Raw genomic sequence first — 23,427 nt, 5'->3', positions numbered from 1 at the left:
TAAATGAGATTATAATGCACTTTTACCCAATGCTGAAGTACAGAACTAACATTACTGAGGAAGACATATATTGTTTTCGGTTGCTTAGGTTCTGTAACTTTGTATCATGGCTTGTGTGACACTGTGCTGTAATACTGAGGCTCCCCTCATATATCACACTCCAGGATTCTCCAATGACGCGTAACGCGCCTAGTAGAGAAAGCTGCTTACATGTAGGCTACGGGAAACAGCAAAGATGTTGAATTAAACATACACACAATCAGCGTTTCCACATGTTTATACTGGCCCCGATAATCAAAACTTCTACTTAGCACTTGCGCCATTTCTGCAAATCAGTTTTTTTTAAATGAATGACTTGATCCACACATATGGCCTTCATCAACAGCTGTTTGCGCCACCTGCTGGTGAGCGACTGACATCAGCTGGAGATCATGCATCGGTGCTCTACTGCTATTCCTGCGGGTCCCGGATGTGCATTTTCTAAATTTTCTGCCAAATTTTAACCACTAAATTTGTGACAGAGAATTTGGAAAGTGAAATAAAATGACCGAAATTTGAATATTATACATTGTCGAATATTATATATCATATTTTTAAACAGATTGAATATTTTGTAAGTGAATTCTGGAAGGTGAATATGAGTTATTGAATTTTTAATTATGTGTAATAAATGTAATTTAATGTAATTAATACATTTAATAAATGTGTGTGAAATATTTTGAATTGAAACATTCACAGCTTAAATAAACAACTATGTTAAATTGCAGGACCTAAAAATGCAAGACCTGGAAATGCAAGGCTTTAAAATGCAAGCACTGTTAATTGCAATGCATCTTTTTTTTTGATTTGTGGAATTCAGCATGCTTTATGTTTCAAAAACTATTGTCATTATTCTGCTTCCATACATGCCCTCATTCTCAAAACACCAACTAAACATGCTTTGTGCTGGTCATCATGTTTTATACAGTAAATTATAGGCTGCCATTATTAAAATGATCCCAATTACTGATATATCAATATTCTACATTTGTATGTTCATGTACATTTTTTTACATTTGTACAAAAAACTCTATCTTCAGTATTTTCCAGCATGATTTTCCATATTCACTGTAAAAGCACTTGTCAAGCAGCCATGATGTGAGACTGACACCTCTAGCTGACGCCCTCTAAAACACTTAACCTCCATTTTCTGCCTTCCTCTCCTCTCTCTCCAGTCTGACTCAAAGCCCATTTCACTCGCTCCTTTGCTGCTAATATGTCTCTTCTTCCTCATCTTTTCCGGAATTCTTACCCCCACAAATTCAAGCTCTCTTTCTCTGCAGTTGCAGTTATACCTGTGCAAATCATCCTTTTCTCTTCAGTACCTCTAAGATACTAATCCTGCTGTTCTTCTAGATGAAGTCCTGTAAAACCAGCCACCTGTGAATGAATTTGAAGTATTGCTGAATTTGTTGAAATAAAAAAATAAGAATGTTTAATAGATTCTTTTGCAAAAATATTTCACCGTTTTCAGTTTTTACTGCATTTCAGATAATGGTCGTATATATGAATAAAAATATAGAAAAATCGCAGGCTATTCATTATCTATTTTCTGCACATAAATAATGCATATGCATGACACTGAAGTCATGTTTTACACAAACAAAATCAATAAGTGATTCTATCACACTAGACAACATGTATACTTCAAAAATGTTGATGTCTATTACCTGGTCTCCCTGTACTTTCACTGTAAATGCCTTACTGCAAACAAAATGTAACCTTTTTTCTATTTTTTACCCTGAGAGCCTTATTTTCTGTGGCTATTGAACCTGGAATATTAATTTAAAGCTCCTTTGCACTAGCAGATCAATCCCGGACATCGATCATCCAATAAGAGCAGTACTGTCTCTGACGTACAGTCACATAATGGAAAAGGGCTAATAAAATTACACAGACAAATTTAAGACCATGTTTCATCTCTCTGTCTGCCCGAGCATGCAGACATTACTCTCCTTCTGTCCATTAAAGGAGACATTTGTTTTGGCTTAAGTCACATTAGCTCTAACCAGAAATGGTCACGTGTACCTGACCTTTCTTCCACTTATTGATAGGATACAGTATAAATGATGGCAAAATCAGTGCTAACATTTTAAATCGTAACACTGCTATTATTGTTGTTTGTATTTTTTCTCATTTGAAAGTTGCTTAGGACAAAAGTGTCTTCTAAATATAAACGTAAACTCAGATATCAATTCTTAAAGATTGTGGAATATAACAGTGTTGGTTAATTACTCATAACATCAAACTAGCCGACTGAATAGCTGACTAATACTTCCATATAACACCTGGCAACTGACTAGCACATTCTGAGGGGTTTAGATTTTCTCCACAAACACAATAGGATTACATTTGTCCTGTTATTAAACGCAAGTAGGTCAGTATGGAAAAAGGTAGGAGTATTTAAGTGAAATCAGTTCTGTGTGTGCCCATGATATTGCGTTTCAATATTGTCTTGAGATCTACTCAGCATTAAGAAGGTCGGGTTAAAAAAGACTACAAACTAAATCATCTGTCTAACACTTGTGCCAAAACTAGCAACTGTTTTTACCTGCCATTCAATTGACCTGGAATGATGGGGTTTTGTTGAACTACAAGCAAAAACAAAAATATGATGCACCAATTGTCACGGAAGACGCACTAAGCCAGCAACAAAAAGCCATTGAACAACAATGCAGTCACACTGCAGATGCACTCCGAGTCAGACTCTTAAGAGCATTATGGGAAGTGTCTGTGGCTGATGATAATAGCCTTTTGCTCCCTTAGGAATCCTTTTAGCTTTACAAAGTGCTTTAACAAACAGAGAAGGACAACAGCAATTCTCAACGCTGTTTATCTGGTGGCAAAAGCTACGCAATCACATCAGAAAGAAAGAGATCACTGGTCAGATGCCACCAAACAACCAACGGACATTGTAGGTTCATAACGATGTCGAAAGTGATGTGAAAATATCAAGTAAAAGAGACTGGGACAATTGTAATGTGCAAAATTTCTTTAATCACAACTCGGGGCTATTGTGTCTTCCAATCAAGCTACCATTCAAGTGCAAGAAGAGGCGAAAAATAACAATTTGATACCCACGCACTGTTATTTGCACACACACAGAAAGCCTTATGTCATACAGCGTGCAATCACAGAACTGATTCTTCTTTCGCATCTCCTTGCACTTGAATGGGCACATACACACCAAATTATCTCAAAATACCCGTCTCAGTAAGTACTCTCGTGAACACATTCGGTTGTGAATGTAAACAGTGGAGCAAGAAATCACATTTGGATTGTTATATTGGATCCGTGCAATTAGGGGTGGGCAATATGACAAAAATATCACGATTTCATGATTTTATCAAGATTCTTTGTCATGTTGGTTTTACTATTTTGTCTGAGTAGTGCAGTCAAAATAATTTCCCTATTATAAAAACAAAGCCTTTCAAAAGTTTTATAAAATATAAAAAAAGAATGGTGGTTATTTAGGCCAAAGTGGGCGAAGATAAAAATCTGTCATTATTTATCTTTGTTATTAAAAATAAGTACAAAGATACACATTACAAATACACATAATATACAAGTAAAGCAAACAGTGCTTTATTTTCAGATACAATAGGCCTATTTAGCAGGAGCATTCAAGAAACTGAATGAACATTTGTTGTTTTAACATTAAAGAATAAAAATTCTGTAATCTGTCTGTAGATTCTGTCATAGTGTTTTATTTATACCATCATTTACTCACTCAAAATTAGTTTTAAAACTGAATGAGTTTCTTTCTTCTGCTGAAAATAAATGCTATTTTGAAGAATGTGGAAAACCAAACAGTTGCTGGTCCACAGTGACTTCCATAGTATTTTTTCCTACTATCAAAGTCAATGTGGACCAGCAACTGTTTGGTTACCCACGTTCTTTAAAATATCTTCTTTTGTGTTCAGCACAAGAAAGAAATTAATACAGGTTTGGGACAACATGCAAGTGAGTAAATAATGACAGAAATTAAATTTTAGGGTGAACTATCCCTTTAAAACCTGCGCGCATCTAACAGGCACACATCCATTTTTCTCTCAACTGTTTACTTTCATTCTAGACATAACCAACTGCATCTATATGTAAACCTTGTGTGTTTTGACAGTATTAGCGTAAAAGACAACTTAATCAGGCGCTGTTAGACAGGCTTTTTCGTGCGAGCGCTGTACGGGCTCAGAAAAAGCACACGTCAGACCAGCGCACGAATTAAATGTTTAACCGGCAAGGCTTTAAAACATACGCAAATAATATACTTTTGTGATTGCGAATAAGTGCAGTGTCCCGTGAGAGTAACTCCACTGCGCCAGAACTGCAGCTGCTATAATTTGAGCTGTAGCACGATACTACGATATTTCTTCAAAAGCAGATCGTGGAGACATTTTTATCATCCACGATCAAAAATCTTCATATCGCACACCCCTACGTGTAATCAGTCTTAAAGGGACAGCACCCTATAAAAACCTGCTGCTGTCTGTCTCAATGTTAATCAAACAACTTTCAACAAAGAATAATCTAAACTTAATATATACAGTGAACACTAGTGGTCGACCGATATTGTTTTTTTGACAGCCAATGCCAATATCTAGGAAAGCAGGATGGCCGATATAATTTTATTTTAATTAGTATTTAAGAAATTTTAAAAAATTTGAAAATGGATTAAAACATAATTATACTTTAGATGACAAAGCATTTTTCACAAATAAATAAATATTTAATAAAAATATAACTAAAAAGGAAGTAAACACTGCAACCAACAGGGCACTTAGTATTCTGGGAAGATTGTGTGCATTGGGAATCATATTTTTTCAAATAAAGCCAAGGTAACACTCATTTTACATACAGCACACAGGGAAAATGACATGAATATGGCAGTGGGCAAAAGCATGAAGCGCAGCATACTGTAATATGAAATCACGAGTTTAAGTTTGTCAATTGCGCATTTTCTCCTGACCGACCGTCACGCAGAGAACACGCGATCCAACAAGATACAAATGCACACTTTATAAGATCTCACAGCTGGATTCGAATAGTCTGCAAGATTTGTGAAATTAAATGTTCATTAGTCATTCAAAGATTTGTTTAAACGATATAAATGCGCATTTGCTGAATGCTGAAGGCAAACGAGAAAGTCTTATAAAGTTTGCCTTTCTATTACTAATAATATAAAAGCAATGGTTATAATACTTTTTTTGTATACCTGTTAATTCCTTTGTTTAACAGTTCTATCTGATTATTAGACAAACTTTTATCCGTATTAGACAGAACTGCTAACAACGACAGCGAACAAGAGGGAGAATGTGAGTACTGTGTGCTCAGGCGCTGCCGTTCTCAGCGCCGTCAAAATAAAAGTCTGTCGTGTCGTCAAAATAAAATCCCAAATCCCTTCTGGAACGCATCGGCCAAACAGAAAAACTTATCGGCCGGATATATCGGCATTGGAGATATATCGGTCGACCACTAGTGAACACTATGCATTACATTTCTGTACCTGTAAACTAATTAGACCTTATTTTATTTCTATTTTATTTCTATGCTTGAAATTTGTTTATTTGTATTTTATTACCGATGGTTCATTTATGTTTAAAATGTTTGAATTTTATTAGTTATTCTAAATAGTCTGAAGAATGCCTGCCCGAATGGCTACCAGGGATTTTGAAATAAATAAGTAATAATGAAGTAATAATGATAACACTGATTTAAGAACTTATCAGAAGTTTCTTTCTGTCTGGTCATATTCTTTTGCAAGAAATTGATTTGGGGTTTTGGAGGTTCATTTCATTTCATTATTTAATTTCATTTCATAAAATAAAATAAATTATTTTAGAGGCAAAAACTAAAGACTTCAGAGAATATATATCATGAATATTTATCAACATTTTTTTTTTTACCTCATTGGCACATTTTAAGCATAAACCTAGAATTATGCTTTAAACAAGAAATACAAATAAATAAATAAAAAACCTGTAGAACACTGAAATCAACATGCAACTGTAACACTAATAAAACTGTGTTTAAGGATTAAAGATACCTGAAAAATGTAAGGACTGCTCTTTGCTACTCTGGATCAATATGTACTGTGAAAAGCACTATACAACTAATTAAAATGTAAATGTTCCTGAGTCATCATCTGATTAATATATGTTTTAGCTAAATTGATTTACCTCATTTAAAACAATTATAATGTAGACACCTCTTAGACTTCTGCTTTAAACTTTTCTGACAGCTAAATTATTACTAAATAAAAGCAAAATCAATGATATTATTTAAAGAGGTGAATTATATCATCTTATTTGAAAAAGGTGATTTAATAAAAATATATTTGTCTTCTATTAAAATCAGTATTATGATAAAGCCTTCCTGAAAGTAAATATTTTAACTGTATTTTTACTGTTGGCGCCTATATATGTTTTTTAATCCAAAAGATGACAGGTAGACCCACAGTAGTCTGTGAGTTATGAAGGAAAATATTAAAGAACTGTCCCCAGTTTCCCCTATGTCAAGAACAGAAGAGTCTGATCCCTCAAGTATTGAGTCACCTCTGGAGCAGAGCGGTATTGTGTGGTCTATCTTAGACTGGCAGGGTTATTATGACTAGCGGTGAGGTGGGTGTTTGCAGCCTTTGATCATTACTGTCTTAAATTAGGAATTATCTCAAGCACATGACTTCACTGGCAGTCTGCACGTGAGACTTGCTCCGTGTCAGTCTCACTCATATGTGCCCACTTCTACACACACACACACACACACACAGCATGGGTGTTTATCCACATGCTGAAGGACAGCAACAACTGCAGCTCGAGAGGGGAAGTCCCTGTCTTTCTGTGGCCATTACACCACAGGCATGATCAAACTGAGATAATGGCAGCCAGTCTGTAGGATTGAAGCTACCGCAGTGATGACAAATTGATGCATCATACCAGATATCGGAGATAGATTGATACCTGTCCGATATATTTATATCACGGCATTTCCTCAACATTCATACATGCCTTAAACAGCGCACATCCTCAGGCTTCATCAGTCTGTGCTGCAGGCTAAAGTTCCCATGAATAAAAGATGAGGTAGATGGACCCTGCGTCTCACTATCTACTCAATCAACATGTAGTTCACAGTCACAGCAGAAAGAGATACAGTAAATAAGACTGTGGCATTTCAAATGAGACTCCCCAGATCTGCCTTTAAAACCCGTGGAATAAAAACAACTAGTGACTTGTTACTTTAATATAATATTACCTCATACCATAGCAAAATCATAAAAAAAAGTTCAATAGATCATTAAATGTATTTTTAATAATCAGTCTTTGGTATTATGCCTCCTAGGCTGCATTTCTTTGATCAAAAATACAGTAAAAACTGTGAAATTGTAAAATATTACTACAATTATTATAACTGTCTATTTTAGTATATTTTCAAATGTAATTTATTCCTGTAATGGCAAAGCTGAATTCAATGTCACATTATGGCTTTGTTGCTCAAGAAACATTTATTATCAATGTTGAAATTATATTTATATTTATATAATTATATATATAAATATATAATTATATAAATTTATATAATTATATTTATGCTTATATTTTTGTGGAAACTATGTTTTGATGAATAGAAAGTGTAAAAAAGCAGCATTTATTTGAAATGGAAATTTTTTACATTCTAAATGTATTTACAGTAATTTTTTAACAATTTAATACAACCTTGTTAAATAAGGTTATTAACAGTAGCTAAAAAAAGATTTGGATGATGGTGTATTACTGCATGTCATTTCATTACAGAAAGCATTACCCTCATTCTTCTAAATATTTTGCAAGAGCATATGGAGCATATGGAGTTAAACTGATGTATAGATGAATTATTTTTCTGTCAAAAACAATAAAGCGACACATAGATCCTCTGTGAGCCAGAGTCTCAGTGTTGCCATCTCTATGTACTTACAAGCACAAAATTAACAGTGTTAATGTAAAATGTGTCACAGGGGTGTGTTTACTCAAATTATTATTTGTTTCCTTAATTCATAAAGCACTTTACAACTACTTTATAACTCAAAGTGCTGAACAATCAGGAAAAATTCACAAAAACTCAACTTAGTTCCAAATGCAGGTCCAACCAGAATTTAAAGTTGGAGCAATCTGATAATATTACATATACATACCACTATGTGTGAAAGGGATTTGAAAATACATGCAAAACTACTCAAAGGACCGGAATATATTCAGCTCAGAACGGTTTATTCAGTTAGCGTAAGCTTCATGGCTCCTCAGTTAATCAGGGGGTCTGGGGCAAATGTTGCGTTTACCCCAATCTCATGAGTGTAGCACCAAGGGAAAGCACTCTGTGTGAATCCATTTGGTTTTAAAGCTATGCTAATTAGCAGCGTTTAATTGGAAACAGAGGGAGTGCCATGTGTGGAATCTGACTAGTAGGAATACAAATGGAATGGAAAACCAACAATCTTTCAGAAAACACAAAGTTCTAACTCTGAATTCTAATAGGATGAGCTGTTTAAAGTTAAAAGGCAGATAAATGTACTCCTGTGATCACACATTCTATACTAATGCATTAAGTTTATATGTTGTTTTAAAATCATAAGCAGCCAACAGTTGAACTTCTTGATGTCTTGTCCACCTTATTTTGCAGCTAAAATAACTAAACAAATGGCACCGGAAACCTCACATATTCAAGTTACAAATGGCCACGTCCACTCTCACATCAAAAATAAAGTGGGTATATGCATTTTGCTGTTGCCACTTAAAATCAAAAGCACTGCAATTTTAAGTAGAGGAATAGGGGGAAAAGAAAAGACACACACCTTATTTTAAGGTCCAGCTGTTGCCATTAACAAACCATTAACTATTATTTTTGCCTCAAACTCTTAATTTGCTGCTTATTAATAGTTATAAAGGTTGTTGTTAAGTTTAGGTATTGGATAGGACTATAGTCATGCAGAATATGTGCTTTATAAGTACTAATAAACAGCCAATATGTTAATAATAGGCATGCTAATAAGCAAATAGCTAATAGTGAGAATTGGTCCCTATACTAAAGTGTTATCAAAAATCACAACGCATGGTCTCTTGTTGTTTAATGCTTTATAGTTAATATCTATAAATCTGAACACTACGGTAAAACGCAAACTACAGCTAAAAATTGTGAGTTTTTGAATAGCAGTATCTTCAGGTTACAGGCAATCACAGAAAAAAATGAGTGGGTCAGTCAGGCAATCAAACAGCCTCTCCTACATAACATACAGTTCATATTGCAAAAGAGGCTTGATGGTTGCACTTCAATCTGAAAAGCCTGGACCTACTCAGGAATTTCATGTTCCTATAAACAGATCTCTGAGTGACAGGTGAAACCTCATATAGCTGTGTGAAACATGTGTTTCTAAGGATGCATATGCTGGTCTACAATCTTCTCAGTTCGTCTAGTGTATTGTTTCATCACAAAGACTTAGCAGTGTATTTGTGAAGTTTACAATAGAAGTCTATAAAAAATTATACTGCAAAAATATAACATTAACACAATGTCTTTTTTTGCAATTTACAGAGCCAAGTGCTGTCACAGAGACTGGTGTGATATCGCTTTTGCAGTTATCTCTATCAGGTACCACATTTTCTGCATACTACTCCAGAGAAAATATTACTTACAGCACCTTTAAACTTATTTCTTGCATCAGTGAATCGTCTAACCTCAAGTCATGTTCAGCACACCACCATTGCAACAATATTCATCACGCAACCCAGAGAACAAGACCACAGTATGGAAGTGTATTATATATTTCGATTTGTTCCAGAGAGGGAGAGAGAAACACAAAGATGACTCAAAACAAACCAAACCAAACATGTGGTCACCCTTCAAGATCCTCAAATCTTTCTTGCATCATAAACCTTGGAAAAGATGCCAGTGTGGAAAGGTGTAGACTGAAATACCGCAGGTCTTAAAAAATGCAAGCAAGATGAAGAGGTCTCGAGCGAATGTGGGGTGTTTATTTTGCTGTATGGCACCCTTAAGCCCTTTCATGCTCTTTAAAACACTGGTGAGTCAGATGTTTTTATTCTGAAGACATCTTATATGCTCAACACCCTAGCAAAACTACTGCCTCGAAGCTGTACCAAAAGATTAGGTAAGGCAATTGTGCCATGTAAGTATTCAAATTTATTTCAAAATCAATACACATAACTGCATGAGCATGTTTTGTTTTATCACATCATTAACAAAGCTCTGAGGTCATGCCACCTCTCTGCCATAAACCAGGATGGAATGAGATTACGCAGACCATCATTATGGCTTTAATTAGATCAAGGACAAAAGCTCAGAGATATATACATGATATACATTTTGAGTTTTCAGGCCAAGAATGGTCAATGAAACTCCAGCCACTTATATAAATACTACAACAAAACAATTGTGTGGCCACTTCACTAAATTCTTGCATATTTCATGAAGCTGAATAAAACATAAAATAAGGGGATAATTCAGGCAAAAGTGAAAATAATATTTGATAAATTAATTAATATTAATAGGTTATAACTACATTTTCCAAAGCTATTGATAAAAAAATTATTAACATGAATTTATTATAATTAAAGGGTTACTCCACCCAATGTAAATTTTGTCATTAATCACTTACCCCCATGTTGCTCCAACCCCGTAAAAGCTTCGTTCGTCTTCATAACACAATTTAAGATATTTTGGATGAAACCCGGGGGACTTGTGACTGTCCCATTGACCTTCAAGTAAATAACACTGTCAAGGCCCAGAAAAGTATGAAAGACATCGTCAAAATAGTCCATCTGCCATCCGTGGTTCAACCGTAACATTATGAAGCAACGAGAATACTTTTTGTATGCAAAGAAAACAAAAATAACGACTTTATTCAACAATTTGTCTCCTCCGTGCCACCGTAGTGCCATTTTGGAGAGTATCCGCTGGACGCAAACAGCGTATCCGTGTGGTGCGTCTGACAAAGAACAGCATACGCAGTTTGCGTCCAGCGGATATTCTCCAAAATGGCGCTACGGTGACGCGGAGAAGACAAATTGAATAAAGTTGTTATTTTTGTTTTCTTTGCATTAGGGTTGGGCTGATAGACGATGCCATCGTCCATCGCCAATGGCTGTTAGACATCGCGATGTTGAGCCGACATTGTGACCCCCCCATACCCCCGTAATCCACCCCATCCCAATACCGTGTTTGGAAAGAAAATGATGCATACAACGGAACCCCTAAAGGGAATAAATACGAGATGGGAGGAAAATATATATTTCAATTCTTTCTCTCGCAGTTATATCGTTGGGTAATTATACTGTATTGTATATAACTGCGGGCATCAGGGAGCCGCTATTACGCCTGGCATTGAAACTGCTTTTGAATGCATGATTGCTTTTTAGTTTCACTTTCACTTTCGAGATTCGCGATTGCATGAGTTACTCTGTTTATACTATGGAGCAGCTGTACTTACCACACATTTTACAAGATCAGATGTTTGTCAGTGGTGCTGAGAATCTGCAAACCATTCGCTATCATCCGCAGTCATCTCTCCTTACTCTGTTTATGTGGTAAGTGAAATTTTATGTGCTGTAATGTAACAGGCAACCGTTAGCAATCGTTATGTGTTTCCCGTCTCTTTCCGAATATGGATTCACACTTCGGGCACGCCCCCTAACTCCCCCCTCCCCACGCCCATGTCATCGTCCATTGCGTTGTTTCACTGTAGACATCGTCCGATGCCAATTTTGTAGACATCGCCTTACCCCACTTTGCGTATAAAAAGTATTCTCGTAGGTTCATAACGTTACGGTTGAACCACGATGTCATTCATATTTTTCTGGGCCTTGACAGTGCAAAATGCTTGGCAGTAAATGGGACAGTGAGAAGCCTCCCGGTTTTCATCCAAAATATCTTAAATTGTGTTCTGAAGACGAACAAAGATTTTACGGGTTTGGAACGACATGGGAGTAAAATTTTCATTTTGGGGTGGAGTAACCCTTTAATATAAGTTCGTCCAAGTTGAAAATGATATTTTATGAATTAATTAATCATAATTTTATAGAGCTATTGTTGAAACAATATAAGAAAGGAAAATGTAATTTCGGAAACATTATAATAACAGAATACATTACAGATAGTTCCACTCAAAAGTGAAAATTGTCATTATTCAATCATCCTCATGTATGCACATCTGTATGCCGTTATTCTTTTTCTCAATGGAACAAAAAAAGGAGATTTTTTTATAAAGCAATAGTTCACAGTGTCCAATGGAGTGTAAAAATGACTGATCATTAATAAACTGATTATTATAATATATATGTGATTATACTTTTAATTTTCTGTATACAACTTTATGTGGAGATTAGAGCAACAAAAAGCTTCAATGGTGACACATAAAAGTGCAACACTTGTTAAAAATACTTGTTAAAAAATTTTAAATGATAGAATTTAAACTGATGAATTATTCTTTTAATTTTCCATTTACAAGTTTATGTGGAGATTAGAGCAACAAAAAGCTTCAGCGGTGACACATAAAAGTGCAACACCAGAGGTTTGTTAAAACCACCCACTCACTAAAGGCCAATGTGAACCTAAGCACAAAGTAAACAAGATGCTTTTAAGAAAATTAAAATAAGTGGATCATCGTTAAGTGTTGATGCAAACGCAGTTAAAAAGAAAGGATAACTGACATGGGCTTTCTAGCGATGCAGAATGTCGCCAATGGCAGATTGGAAAAGCAATAACGTTTCAGTGCAACCTGAGGGATGCTTCAACTCATCAGAATCAGTACACAAAACAGAATAAAGGTATATTAACTCAAGTTTATTCCAATGCACTGAATTAGTCTTTTTGCATTCAGTATAGATTCATATCCGCCTACGAGCAATGCAACAACACAACCTCTCAGCTGGACAAAGAAAAGCTGGTGATAGGCAGAAAATGAAAGACTGAGGGAGGCACAGCTGTGTGCTTTGTTAGAGAGAGCGACAAAATGTGCCTCAGCATGTGTGTGCGCATGTACGATTTTGAGTGTGATTGTGCATAGATGCCCTTTTATATAAAATCAACTATTGAGGACTTATTACTTCCCCTCCATCGTCCTCTTTGCAAATGGTGAAATTGCATTTCACCTACCACAAAAGAACAAAACAATATTCAACTGCTCCAGTAATTTTCCATGAGTCATACGTGCTGATGACAAATTAATAACTTTGTCACTCTGCGAGGGTCCATTAGCAAAACAAGAGAAATCCTTTGAAATCCATGCAATTTATCGGGGATTATAATTTCCATTTGGATTCAAATATAAATGATGTTTGAGACCTTTCATTACACACCCCACTGAGCATTTGTGTGGACATTTTGACCTCTGGGGCCAATGGAAAGTTGTGCATAGCCAACAGAATGCTCTCCTTTCAATGCAATTATTTCTAAGTGTGCGGGCTGAAGCCAAAACCCACATCTTACTGCTTCACCCCCAAATGCGAACGCAAACGTTTTGAGACTTTCTTTGCTTTGCATTGAGAAAGCCTCTATTTTAAAAGCAAAGAGAGCAATCCATGTCATATACATTCATTAACATACAAGATTTTCAACTGCAAGCTTTAAGCTAATGACCTTGAGAAGCACTTGAAAGAAAGCTATACGTTTCAAATAAAAACCAACAGTAAAGACTCCAAGTAAAGAGAAAATAAAGGCTATGTAACCAACTCTTTTAAACAAGATGATAAAGCTATACATTTTGATGTTTCTCTCTACATCCAGATGTCATTTTCTCTCTGTACATCATTTCCATACTGGTTTTTCCACCCCAGCAGTTCGAAACATCCATATTAGAAAAAGCGCTCCGTAATGCACAGAGCAATTACAGGTGAAATGTTCCCTGAAGAGACAGAGACAGCAAGCACTTTGCAAAATAACTATTCACTGAGGATGAATATAAGTACTCTCGGTTTGAGTGTCAGCTGAAGCAGACCAGAAATATACATTGCTGTTGCATGTTTACCGATTTAACGGCTAATGGTGTGTTGCACCAATAATGATTTACACCGCAAAGGGGTTTGTTTGTCCAGGTTTTATTTTAAATGATGGTCGCCAAGCCAGCCAAAGTCAGCCTGGTGTCTTGCCTCACAATCTAAATCTGTAATGATTCTCAGACAGCACCGACTATTTCAAAGCAGGCTATTTTTACCATTCATGTAATGACAGTATTTTACAATTGTAAACCAGGCAAAAACATACTCTCCCCCTCATTCAGACTGACTCTAATTGAATAAGGTCTAGGCAAAACTCCTGTGCTGAAGGCCTATATATAGCTGTGATGTCTTCCTGTGTAACCGGAGAATGAATGGCCTATTAACATCACAAAAATCTGAAGCCTGGCACATTCCACTGTCAGAAATAACCAGAGGGGTAGAGATGGCTCTTCAGGCCAAGAAGACAAGAGATACATTGAAAGACAGATAAGTGGGGAAAAAAAGTGAAAGAAATGCAAAAATAAAAACAGAGAAAGTAGAGATTCATAGACTGGGAATGGTCAGAATGACAAAGAAGTACAACAAAACAATACAGACTCCAGAAAGATCGAAAAGAAAGAAAAGGGAAGATAACATTGGGTAGGAAAAGGCAGAAAAAAGACATTGTAAAAGAAAAGCAAAACAGAAAGACATTTGGCATTTAGCTGAGTGACAAGACAGGTGTAAACACCACAAGTTGTCCAGAGGATTGACACATGCATCATGACTACAGACGTCATAGACACATACTCCAGATCAGTGGGTCTTAACTGGTTTTGCCTCAGGACCCATTTATTTACTGGACAATTTTTTTGGACATACAAAAATGTTATGAAAAATACACTAAAAATCTAACTGAAAAATATTAATATTACTATGAACAGCCTACAGTCAACAAAAAAAATTAGCATAACATAGGCTCAAATAGTGTAGCTCAAATAGTAGAGCATGGCGCTAGCAACGCCAAGGTCATGGGTTCGATTCCCAGGGAAAGCAAGAGCTGATAAAATGTAAAAACTGTAACTTGAATGCAATGTAAGTCGCTTTGGATAAAAGCATCTGCTAAATGCATAAATGTAACTATGCACAATAATATGGTTATTTCTTTTTAGATTATAACCTGTTGAGAACAACTTCTGCCTTAGGACAGAACCTTAGGACTTCAACCTTTACACCCCCTTTACACCCCCCTTTAGCAGAAATTTCAGTTCTGTATGCCTTATACAAGATATCTTCTCCACAGATCCTCCTGGAGTACACTCAGGGACAGAGGTCCAGAGACCCTAGGCTGAAAGTCCAGGCACTACAAAAACTAAACTGTACAGTGAGATGTAACAAACCCTTGAAAAATCTAAAATCATTAAATGTCAATCATTAACACTGAATGCAATAAACACCATACAACAATTTTGCATTTAAAGAGAATGCTGCAAGTACAGTAGAGGTGAAAGTTTGAACTGGCTACATAAAGCACTACACTATTTCTGTTGATGGAGTGCAAATGAGAAACCCAAATATAAAAGGTGCCCGCATTGCTGACACTTTGGCGATGAATGTTAGTGGCAACCATAACACTGTCAGAATGATGTGCTCTGACGTGGCCAGTTCAGCACTGTGACTGTGAAGAACAGCAAGGAGACAAAGCCAATCCATCTGAAGCTGGACGCCATCACCTCTCATCACAGCAATGATCAAAACCAATGAATTAACTCCGAACAGCTAAAATAATAAACCACATTCCTTTCTGACTTAATTACAACTGAAGTATAAAGATACAATTCACTATTATTTTCTAGGGTTAAGTGATTTACTGAAAATTCAAGATATATGTATGATGATTTTGTTGGTTAGATCAAATTAAGCATCATTACAAATATTGCAACTGTTGTCTTTTACTTGAAGGATGCTTGTATATAAATAAAACACCAATTTATATGCCAATTATATTAATGAAGTTTAAATTGAAGACAATAATACATTTATAACCTGGGTCTTAACACTGTCGACCAATGTTGTAATATTGTTTCTCATGTGTTTTATTTATATCCAAAACCCTTGAATATGAATCAAACTTCCCATTTTAAAGCAAAAACTTAAACATCAAAATAATGAACTGTTGCAAGGCTGAAAAATATAGCAATAACTTTTTTAGCTATTTTGCCCAGCCCTATTGTTCGCACATTCCTTGTAAAGCCATATCGTTTCTCTGGGAATCTTTGTACATTACTACTGAGACACATTTTAAACTGCAAAAGAAAACAATATCTGCTACATTTCTGCCCAAAGGTAATTGCAAAGAGCACATGAAACCTCCTCTTCATTCCCAGGTTAGTAAGAAGGCGAAGTGCTTATTTAAAACCTTCAGAGGAGAAGACGAAGCACCCTGACTTGGGGGGCGGTAATTTCACAGCTCTACTTTGGGACGGGTGAGCAGTTTGTCTCAGCCCATCAGCTGCCCCCATCATTCCACCCTCGCCCACCAAACAGGTCTTTGAGGTAACTGCCACAATGGAACCCCAACCAAACAAAGTGACTGAAGAAGGAGGGGTGGCTACTTCACTTTATTTTCTGTAATTGGATTAGCTACCATTTTGTAAGACTCATCAGAGAGATGTGTTACTCCTTTAGCAAATTATCACATCTCATGTTTTAGTGCTTGAGAACTAGTGGTGGAAGTCTGCATTATCTACATAAGCTTGATATTCGGGCACAATGTTCTTATGTTGGGGACCTTATGTTCCAGTCAGTTCTACAAGGCTGTATGTAATCGGAGTTCTCTAAATGAAACAGTGTCACATTAACATAGCTACATTCATAGTTACCTTCACCCAAATCCAAAACGGCAAGGACAGCACTGCTTCTCGCCTCTCCAAGATGGTTGGTGGCGATGCAGGTATAGAGGCCAGCATCACTGGGTTTGCAGTCCCTGATCCACAGGCCTCCGTATTCCTGGTTATCCATGTTGAGCAGGTCATCATTGTGGTACCAGTAGAGGGTAGGTTGTGGGTCTCCAGCCACAGCCACTTTTAGGCGGATATCACAGCCAGTACCTACTGCAGCGTTCCTCATCTTTCGGATGAACACTGGAGGAGTTGGAGTTGGGGTTAGGTAGACAGAAGCAGCAGCTGGTACGACCTGATCTGAACTAACTTTTGCCCGTTTTGATGGTATCCTGGGACTTGGAGGAGCCATTCCTCCTGCTTCTTCATCAGCACCCTTCTTCAGGGTCATCTGAACCTCAGCTTTCCTCATGATCCAGTGGAGAGCTTCTTTACGGACTGCTGCACGTTACTAAACTGATTGAAGCTTCAAATTACATCAGTATCTCTAATGCACAATAAATTGTCCAAAAATAAAATAGCTTTTCATAATTTGGAGTTTTGATGTGGTAAACATATTCCAAACATTCAAGCAGACATCATGAAATGCAAAACTACACTCCAGGTTATTAACACCAGTTAAATCCAATACTTACTTCTTAGAAAAGTGAAAATCTCTACGTGCATTAACAGAAGACCTTCTGAAAGGCCTTCAGGCACGTAGAAATGTCAAAAAAAAAGTTTGTAGAAATGTCCCACAGGTTTTCTGCATTATAAATGTTTTGGAATATGTTTCTCACATCCTTGAGATGTCCAATTAGAGAAGCTGAAAACAAAATGTTTAATCTTTCTGCAATTAGGTGAATGTAGCTTGCGCCTGTACTCCTGGCTGGATGGTATTTTTAGAGCGAGTCCCTGAGGATCATATTGCATTAGCAGCTACCCCTGTTGCCTTTTGGAAAATTTGGCCTCAGCTTTTCACCCTCAGATTCAGGTCCCCAGGTTCTTCAGGATCTAAGGGAAAAAATGATCGCTGGATCCTTTAGGTGATTACTCAACTGCAGGATTTCCAATGGGTTTCCAACTCTGTGCCTGCGGTGCCCAGACTTTCGTCCCCTTGCCCTCCAAGTTAAGTGGTCTCACTCATGATAGCCCCCTCCCTCCACTCGCATGTCCCCCCGGGGAGGTGACAGACAAGTCCCACTAAGTCATCAAGGAACAGCTGTACCCTGATAGGTCAAATTTTTTGGACAGCCCCTCATCTTCTGCCCTGGCACTCACAGCCAATCACAAGCTTCAGAGAGTGTGACATGGGGGCCTAATGAGGGAGGGGTTCGGAGTAAAGCTCTGATTCATTTGTCAAAGATAGCAGCCGAGTAAGAATCGACATCGTCACTACCATCAGTTTCAGTCTTGGCAGTAGGATTTTTTTTTTTAATTCTCTCAGAAAATAACATGATTCAGCACTCAAGCCTTGTAAGGATTAATATAATTTTTCAAACAACCCTCAAGACAAAATATATTGATATTAAATTATTTCATCAGCGATGGAAATAGTTATGAGGATTAAAGAACTAAATACAATCAATGCAACGATATCTTGCAAATTCCAAAGAAGACCATGAGAACCAAACAAAATTCTAATAACAACAGCTGCTATTCAACATAGATTGCCATCTGCTGGACTTTATGTTTACATGCAAGCTGTTTTATGGTTCTACATTATGAAGACAACATACAATATTCATTAACTGTAGTGTTTGACTACTTCAATGATTCTACAAATAGAGATGTTGAATAATGCAAAACTTTTGTGTTATATACATATATATATATATATATATATATATATATATATATATATATATGTATATTAATTGAATTTTGTTCATTCAGCAACAATCAGCTGCCTATGCAATTAATTCAAAAAGGTCAAACACTGACCGATCAATCAGCATGGATGATATATTCTATCACTAATTAATTAAATGTGTAAGTAAACCAAGTTCATAACTCAAAATAATAATTTTATGCATAATGCATGTATCAGGGCTTTTTATACAGATTTGTACAAAATGCACAATATGACCATTTTCACAGCTTTGTGAATGTTTTACCTCTGATATGTTTAACACCAGCAGAGTGTTCACAAACCGCCAACCCTCTGGTACATTCAACAGATGACTGATGTTCATTTTCCCTACTTTAAAATTAGATCAGAAACAAGTAAAAGGATTTCAGAGGGCTGAATTTCATGCTAAGCATGTGCCTTCTCCTTGGAACCCCCTTTGAAAGGAAAATCCTCTCTGCAGTTTGTCCTGCAGGACCCAGTTGTCATAGAAACAGCATCTCTCTCTGGACTGCTGAATTGAGAGCAAATGTGTTGATGGTGCACAGGTCTCTGAGTGAGTGGGAGGGAACGGAGGAGGCAGATACAACACTTTACTATTCTAACACAATAGGGGAGAAGCAGCTGTTTAAGCTGGACACTGTTTTAGGGGTTGAAATGACTGGAAAAGGCGTGGATGAATGGCAGGCATGGCGACACTGGTGACAAGAATGATGACGTTAATGGACAACAATGAATAGAAGAGTTACACTTACGTGTGGTCGAGTCTCACTTAAAGCTGGAAGGAGAGCACTGTGATGCCGTGAAGAGTGGAGCGTCTGGTGTGCGTGTAAAACATCGCCCCCTGCTGGTTGAAACCATACCCTCATAATTAGGGTGTTTCCTCGGTGATGTCACTAAGGATAGAAGCTACCCCACTCATATTCAGCTCAAATAAACCAGCAATTAGATCTATCGATTCCCAAAACAAGTCAAACAATGACCAAATATAAGAAAACTTAATTTTAGGTAGAAGAACTTAAAAGTTCCCTAAAATGTGTGATGAGTTGATAATATGGTCAGCAGTATCAGGATTCAAGACATCATATATGGGTATTATAATTAACTTAAACTAAAACCTTTATAAATAAATACATCTGTTACTTAAAATAAAATTAACTATAACCAAAATCAAATATAATATAGAAAATCTTTTTATTTCAACATTTTAATTTTCATTTTCATTTAGTTAGAAATTAAAATTTAACTTGGTGTAAAATCATTCAAACTGAACAAATAAAAAAATTAATACTTTATAGACATATAAAAATGATAAAATATTACAACACACAACAAAACTACTAAAACTTTAAAATTAAAATTAAAACAAATTATGAAAATAAAAATATAACATATAGCAAACAATAAGCCATTCTTTAACATTTTACAGATAAATATCAAATATACTGAAAATATGATACTCACAATATGAGTTATAATGTATATAAATCTTGTAGTTATTTATAGCTCTAAAATACTTAATCTAGACTCTTAGTCTCTATAAAATTATTTTTAAAAACTATTCACTCATTTGAACATTTTTATATATGATTTAGGGGGCGATAAAAAGATAAAAAATGATAAAAACCATTCTTTCGCATTTAAAGGGAAAGTTAACCAAAAAATAAGAATTCTTTCATCATTTGATTTACTCACCCTCATTTTGTTCCAAAGCTGTATGATTTTCATTTTTCTGCAGAATACAAAAGTAGAGAAATTTTGACAGATCCCATCAATACAGAAACACATTAGTGGTCATTATAAAATCAGAAAGTATTTTTGAGCTTCCCTTTAGAACAATAAAAATAATTTTATATTTATAAATTTGAAGTTACTCAACAACTAACAATGTGCTAGGAGGTCTTTCTCCAAAAAGAATTGTGATTTTTATCACATGCAAAATAAAGTCAAATTCCAATAAAAACTTTAACTCAAACTCTAACTCAAATAAAACTGTAACGTCAGTTAAGACTAAAACTAGAGAAGCAAAAATAATAGCTTTGACACATTTAATCAATACACAAATCTGTAAGATAAAATCAGAATTCATTATCAAAGGCAACTATTTATTTGGTTTTACAACAGGCTATATAATCTGAGTGCACGGATTGTGACTGCTTTTTGTTTTGGTTGCATTGTCTGTGTAAGCCCTGCATTACTCATATTATGGTATGCATACAGTATCACCATCAAGGCCATTTAGGAGAGTGCAGCTTTCTACCTTAAAGTGTTTTCAAAGCAAAATAGCACTTCATGTTGAGCACATAATGATTGTAAAATGCCCTTTCGACTAGAAAGACATCTTGTCTCATACAGGACGCATACACAGTACTGTAACCATAAGCATATGTGCCAGTGTGTGTGTGTGGCTGTGTAAGGATTACTATGAGATGCACATCTAAACCCTGACTTATAAAAAGCCATTCACAGATGCTTCAGTAAGCATTATAAATACCACTTGGATACAGGCAGTTAACAGCTATATGGAGTCCTGAATTATTTATTTATTTATTTAGTCATTTAGCAGATGCTTTTATCCAAAGCGACTTACAAATGAGGACATAAGAAGCAATCAAAACCAACAAAAGAGCAACAACGTGCAAGTGCTATTACATGTCTTGGTTAAGCAGTACAGATAATTATTATTTTTATTATTATTATTTAAATAAAAAACATATAAAATAAAATTAGAATAGAGAGTGCTAGAGTTAGAGGGTCAAGTAAAGATGGAACAGATGAGTTTTTAGCCATTTCTTGAAGATGGGTAAGGATTCGGCTGCTCTGATTGAGTTGGGCAGGTTATTCCACCAGATGGGAACAGTTAATGAAAAAGTCTGTGAAAGTGTTTTTGTGCGTCTTTGGGATGGCACAATAATGCGTCGTTCACTTGAAGAAAGCAAGCTTCTAGAGGGCACATACGTCTGAAGTAATGAATTTAGGTAAAGGGGTGCAGAGCCAGTGGTGGTTCTGTAGGCAAACATTAATGCCTTGAATTTAATGCGAGCAGCTACTGGTAGCCAGTGCAAACTGATGAACGTGAGGCGTGACGTGCATTCTTTTCGGCTCATTAAAGATTAATCTTGCAGCGGCATTTTGGATTAATTGTAGAGGTTTAATAGAATTGGCTGGAAGACCTGCCAAGAAAGCATTGCAATAGTCAAGTCTGGACAGAACAAGAGCCTGAACAAGGAGTTGTGTTGCATGTTCCGAGAGAAAGGGCCTGATCTTCTTAATATTGTATAATGCAAATCTGCAGGACCGGGCAGTTTTAGCAATGTGGTCTGAGAAATTCAGCTTATCATCAATCACAACTCCAAGGTTTCTGTTTTTGAAGGAGTTATGGTAGATGAGCTTAACTGGAAGGTGAGATTGTGATGAAGCGATGGGTTAGCTGAAACTACAAGCAGTTCTGTCTTAGCTAGGTTGAGTTGAAGGTGATGGTGATTCATCCAGCAAGAAATGTCTGTTAGACACGCTGAGATGCGAATAGCTATTGTCGGATCATCAGGATGGAATGAGAGGTAGAGTTGAGTGTCATCAGCATAGCAGTGATATGAAAAGCCATGTTTCTGAATGACAGAACCTAGTGATGCCATGTAGACAGAAAAGAGAAGTGGTCCAAGAACTGAGCCCTGAGGCACCCCAGTAGTTAGATGTTGCGACTTGGATAACTCACCTCTCCAAGATACTTTGAAGGACCTATCAGAGAGGTAAGACTCAAACCACTGGAGTGCGGTTCCTGAGATGCCCTTTCTCAATAGAGTTGACAAGAGGATCTGATGGTTGACCGTATCAAAAGCAGCAGACAGATCCAGCAAGATAAGTAATGAAGATTTGGAAGCCACTCTTGCAAGTCTTAGGGCTTCAACAACAGAAAGCAAGGCAGTTTCGGTCGAATGTCCACTTCTGAAGCCAGATTGGTTACTGTCCAGGAGGTTGTTCTGTGTGAGAAAGACAGAGACTTGGTTGAACAACTCGTTCAAGTGTTTTTGCAATGAAAGGAAGAAAGGAAACCGCTCTATAGTTCCCTAAAAGAGTTGGGTTAAGAGTGGGTTTTTTAAGAAGTGGAGTTATACGAGCCTGTTTAAATGCTGAGGGAAAAATTCCAGTGTGAAGGGATGGGTTAACGATGTGAGTGAGTGCAGGTACAACTGCAGGAGAAATGACTTGAAGGAGATGAGATGAAATAGGATCAAGCAGACAGGTAGTAGGATGACTGGAAAGGATTTTAGAGAGTTTAAGGAGTTTAAGGAGTTTAGAGACCTCTGCCTCAGAGAGTGGAGAGAAGGATGTGAACGAGTGTATGTTTGCTAGTAAGATGTGTTTGATAGATTGTGGTGTGGAAAATTGTGCTGTGAGGTTTGTAATTTTATTAATGAAGAATGTGGCAAAGTCGTCAGCTGTTAGAGATGATGAAGGAGGGGGAGGAGGAGGACAAAGGAGGGAGGAAAATGTTTTAAAGAGCATGCGAGAGTTAAGCGAATTGTTAATTTTGTCATGATAGTATGTCCCTTTTAGCAGTTGAAACATTAGCAGAGAAGTCAGAGAGGAGTGATCGATATGAATTAAGGTCAGTAGGATTTTGTGATTTGCGCCATACCCTTTCCGCAGCCCTGAGTTTAGAACAATGTTTTTGGAGAACATCAGATCAGAACACCAAGAG

General features: G+C 36.5%; 1 protein-coding gene across 1 annotated transcript in view; it reads right to left on the bottom strand.

The window, feature by feature from the left end:
* The window catches only part of LOC306875653 (striated muscle preferentially expressed protein kinase-like), a gene marked incomplete at both ends in the record, with an annotated part of 79,141 nt that extends 61,832 nt beyond the window's left edge, over positions 1-17,309 (bottom strand). Inside the window, 1 exon segment of the mRNA XM_079426337.1 lies at positions 16,880-17,309. Within this exon segment, the coding sequence (XP_079282463.1) occupies positions 16,880-17,309 (430 nt within the window).
* Between the last annotated feature and the right edge of the window lie 6,118 nt (positions 17,310-23,427).

Source organism: Barbus barbus (assembly GCF_936440315.1).
Source record: "Barbus barbus genome assembly, chromosome: 10".
Lineage (NCBI taxonomy): Eukaryota > Metazoa > Chordata > Actinopteri > Cypriniformes > Cyprinidae > Barbus > Barbus barbus.
This window is presented reverse-complemented; position numbering and strand designations above follow the sequence as displayed.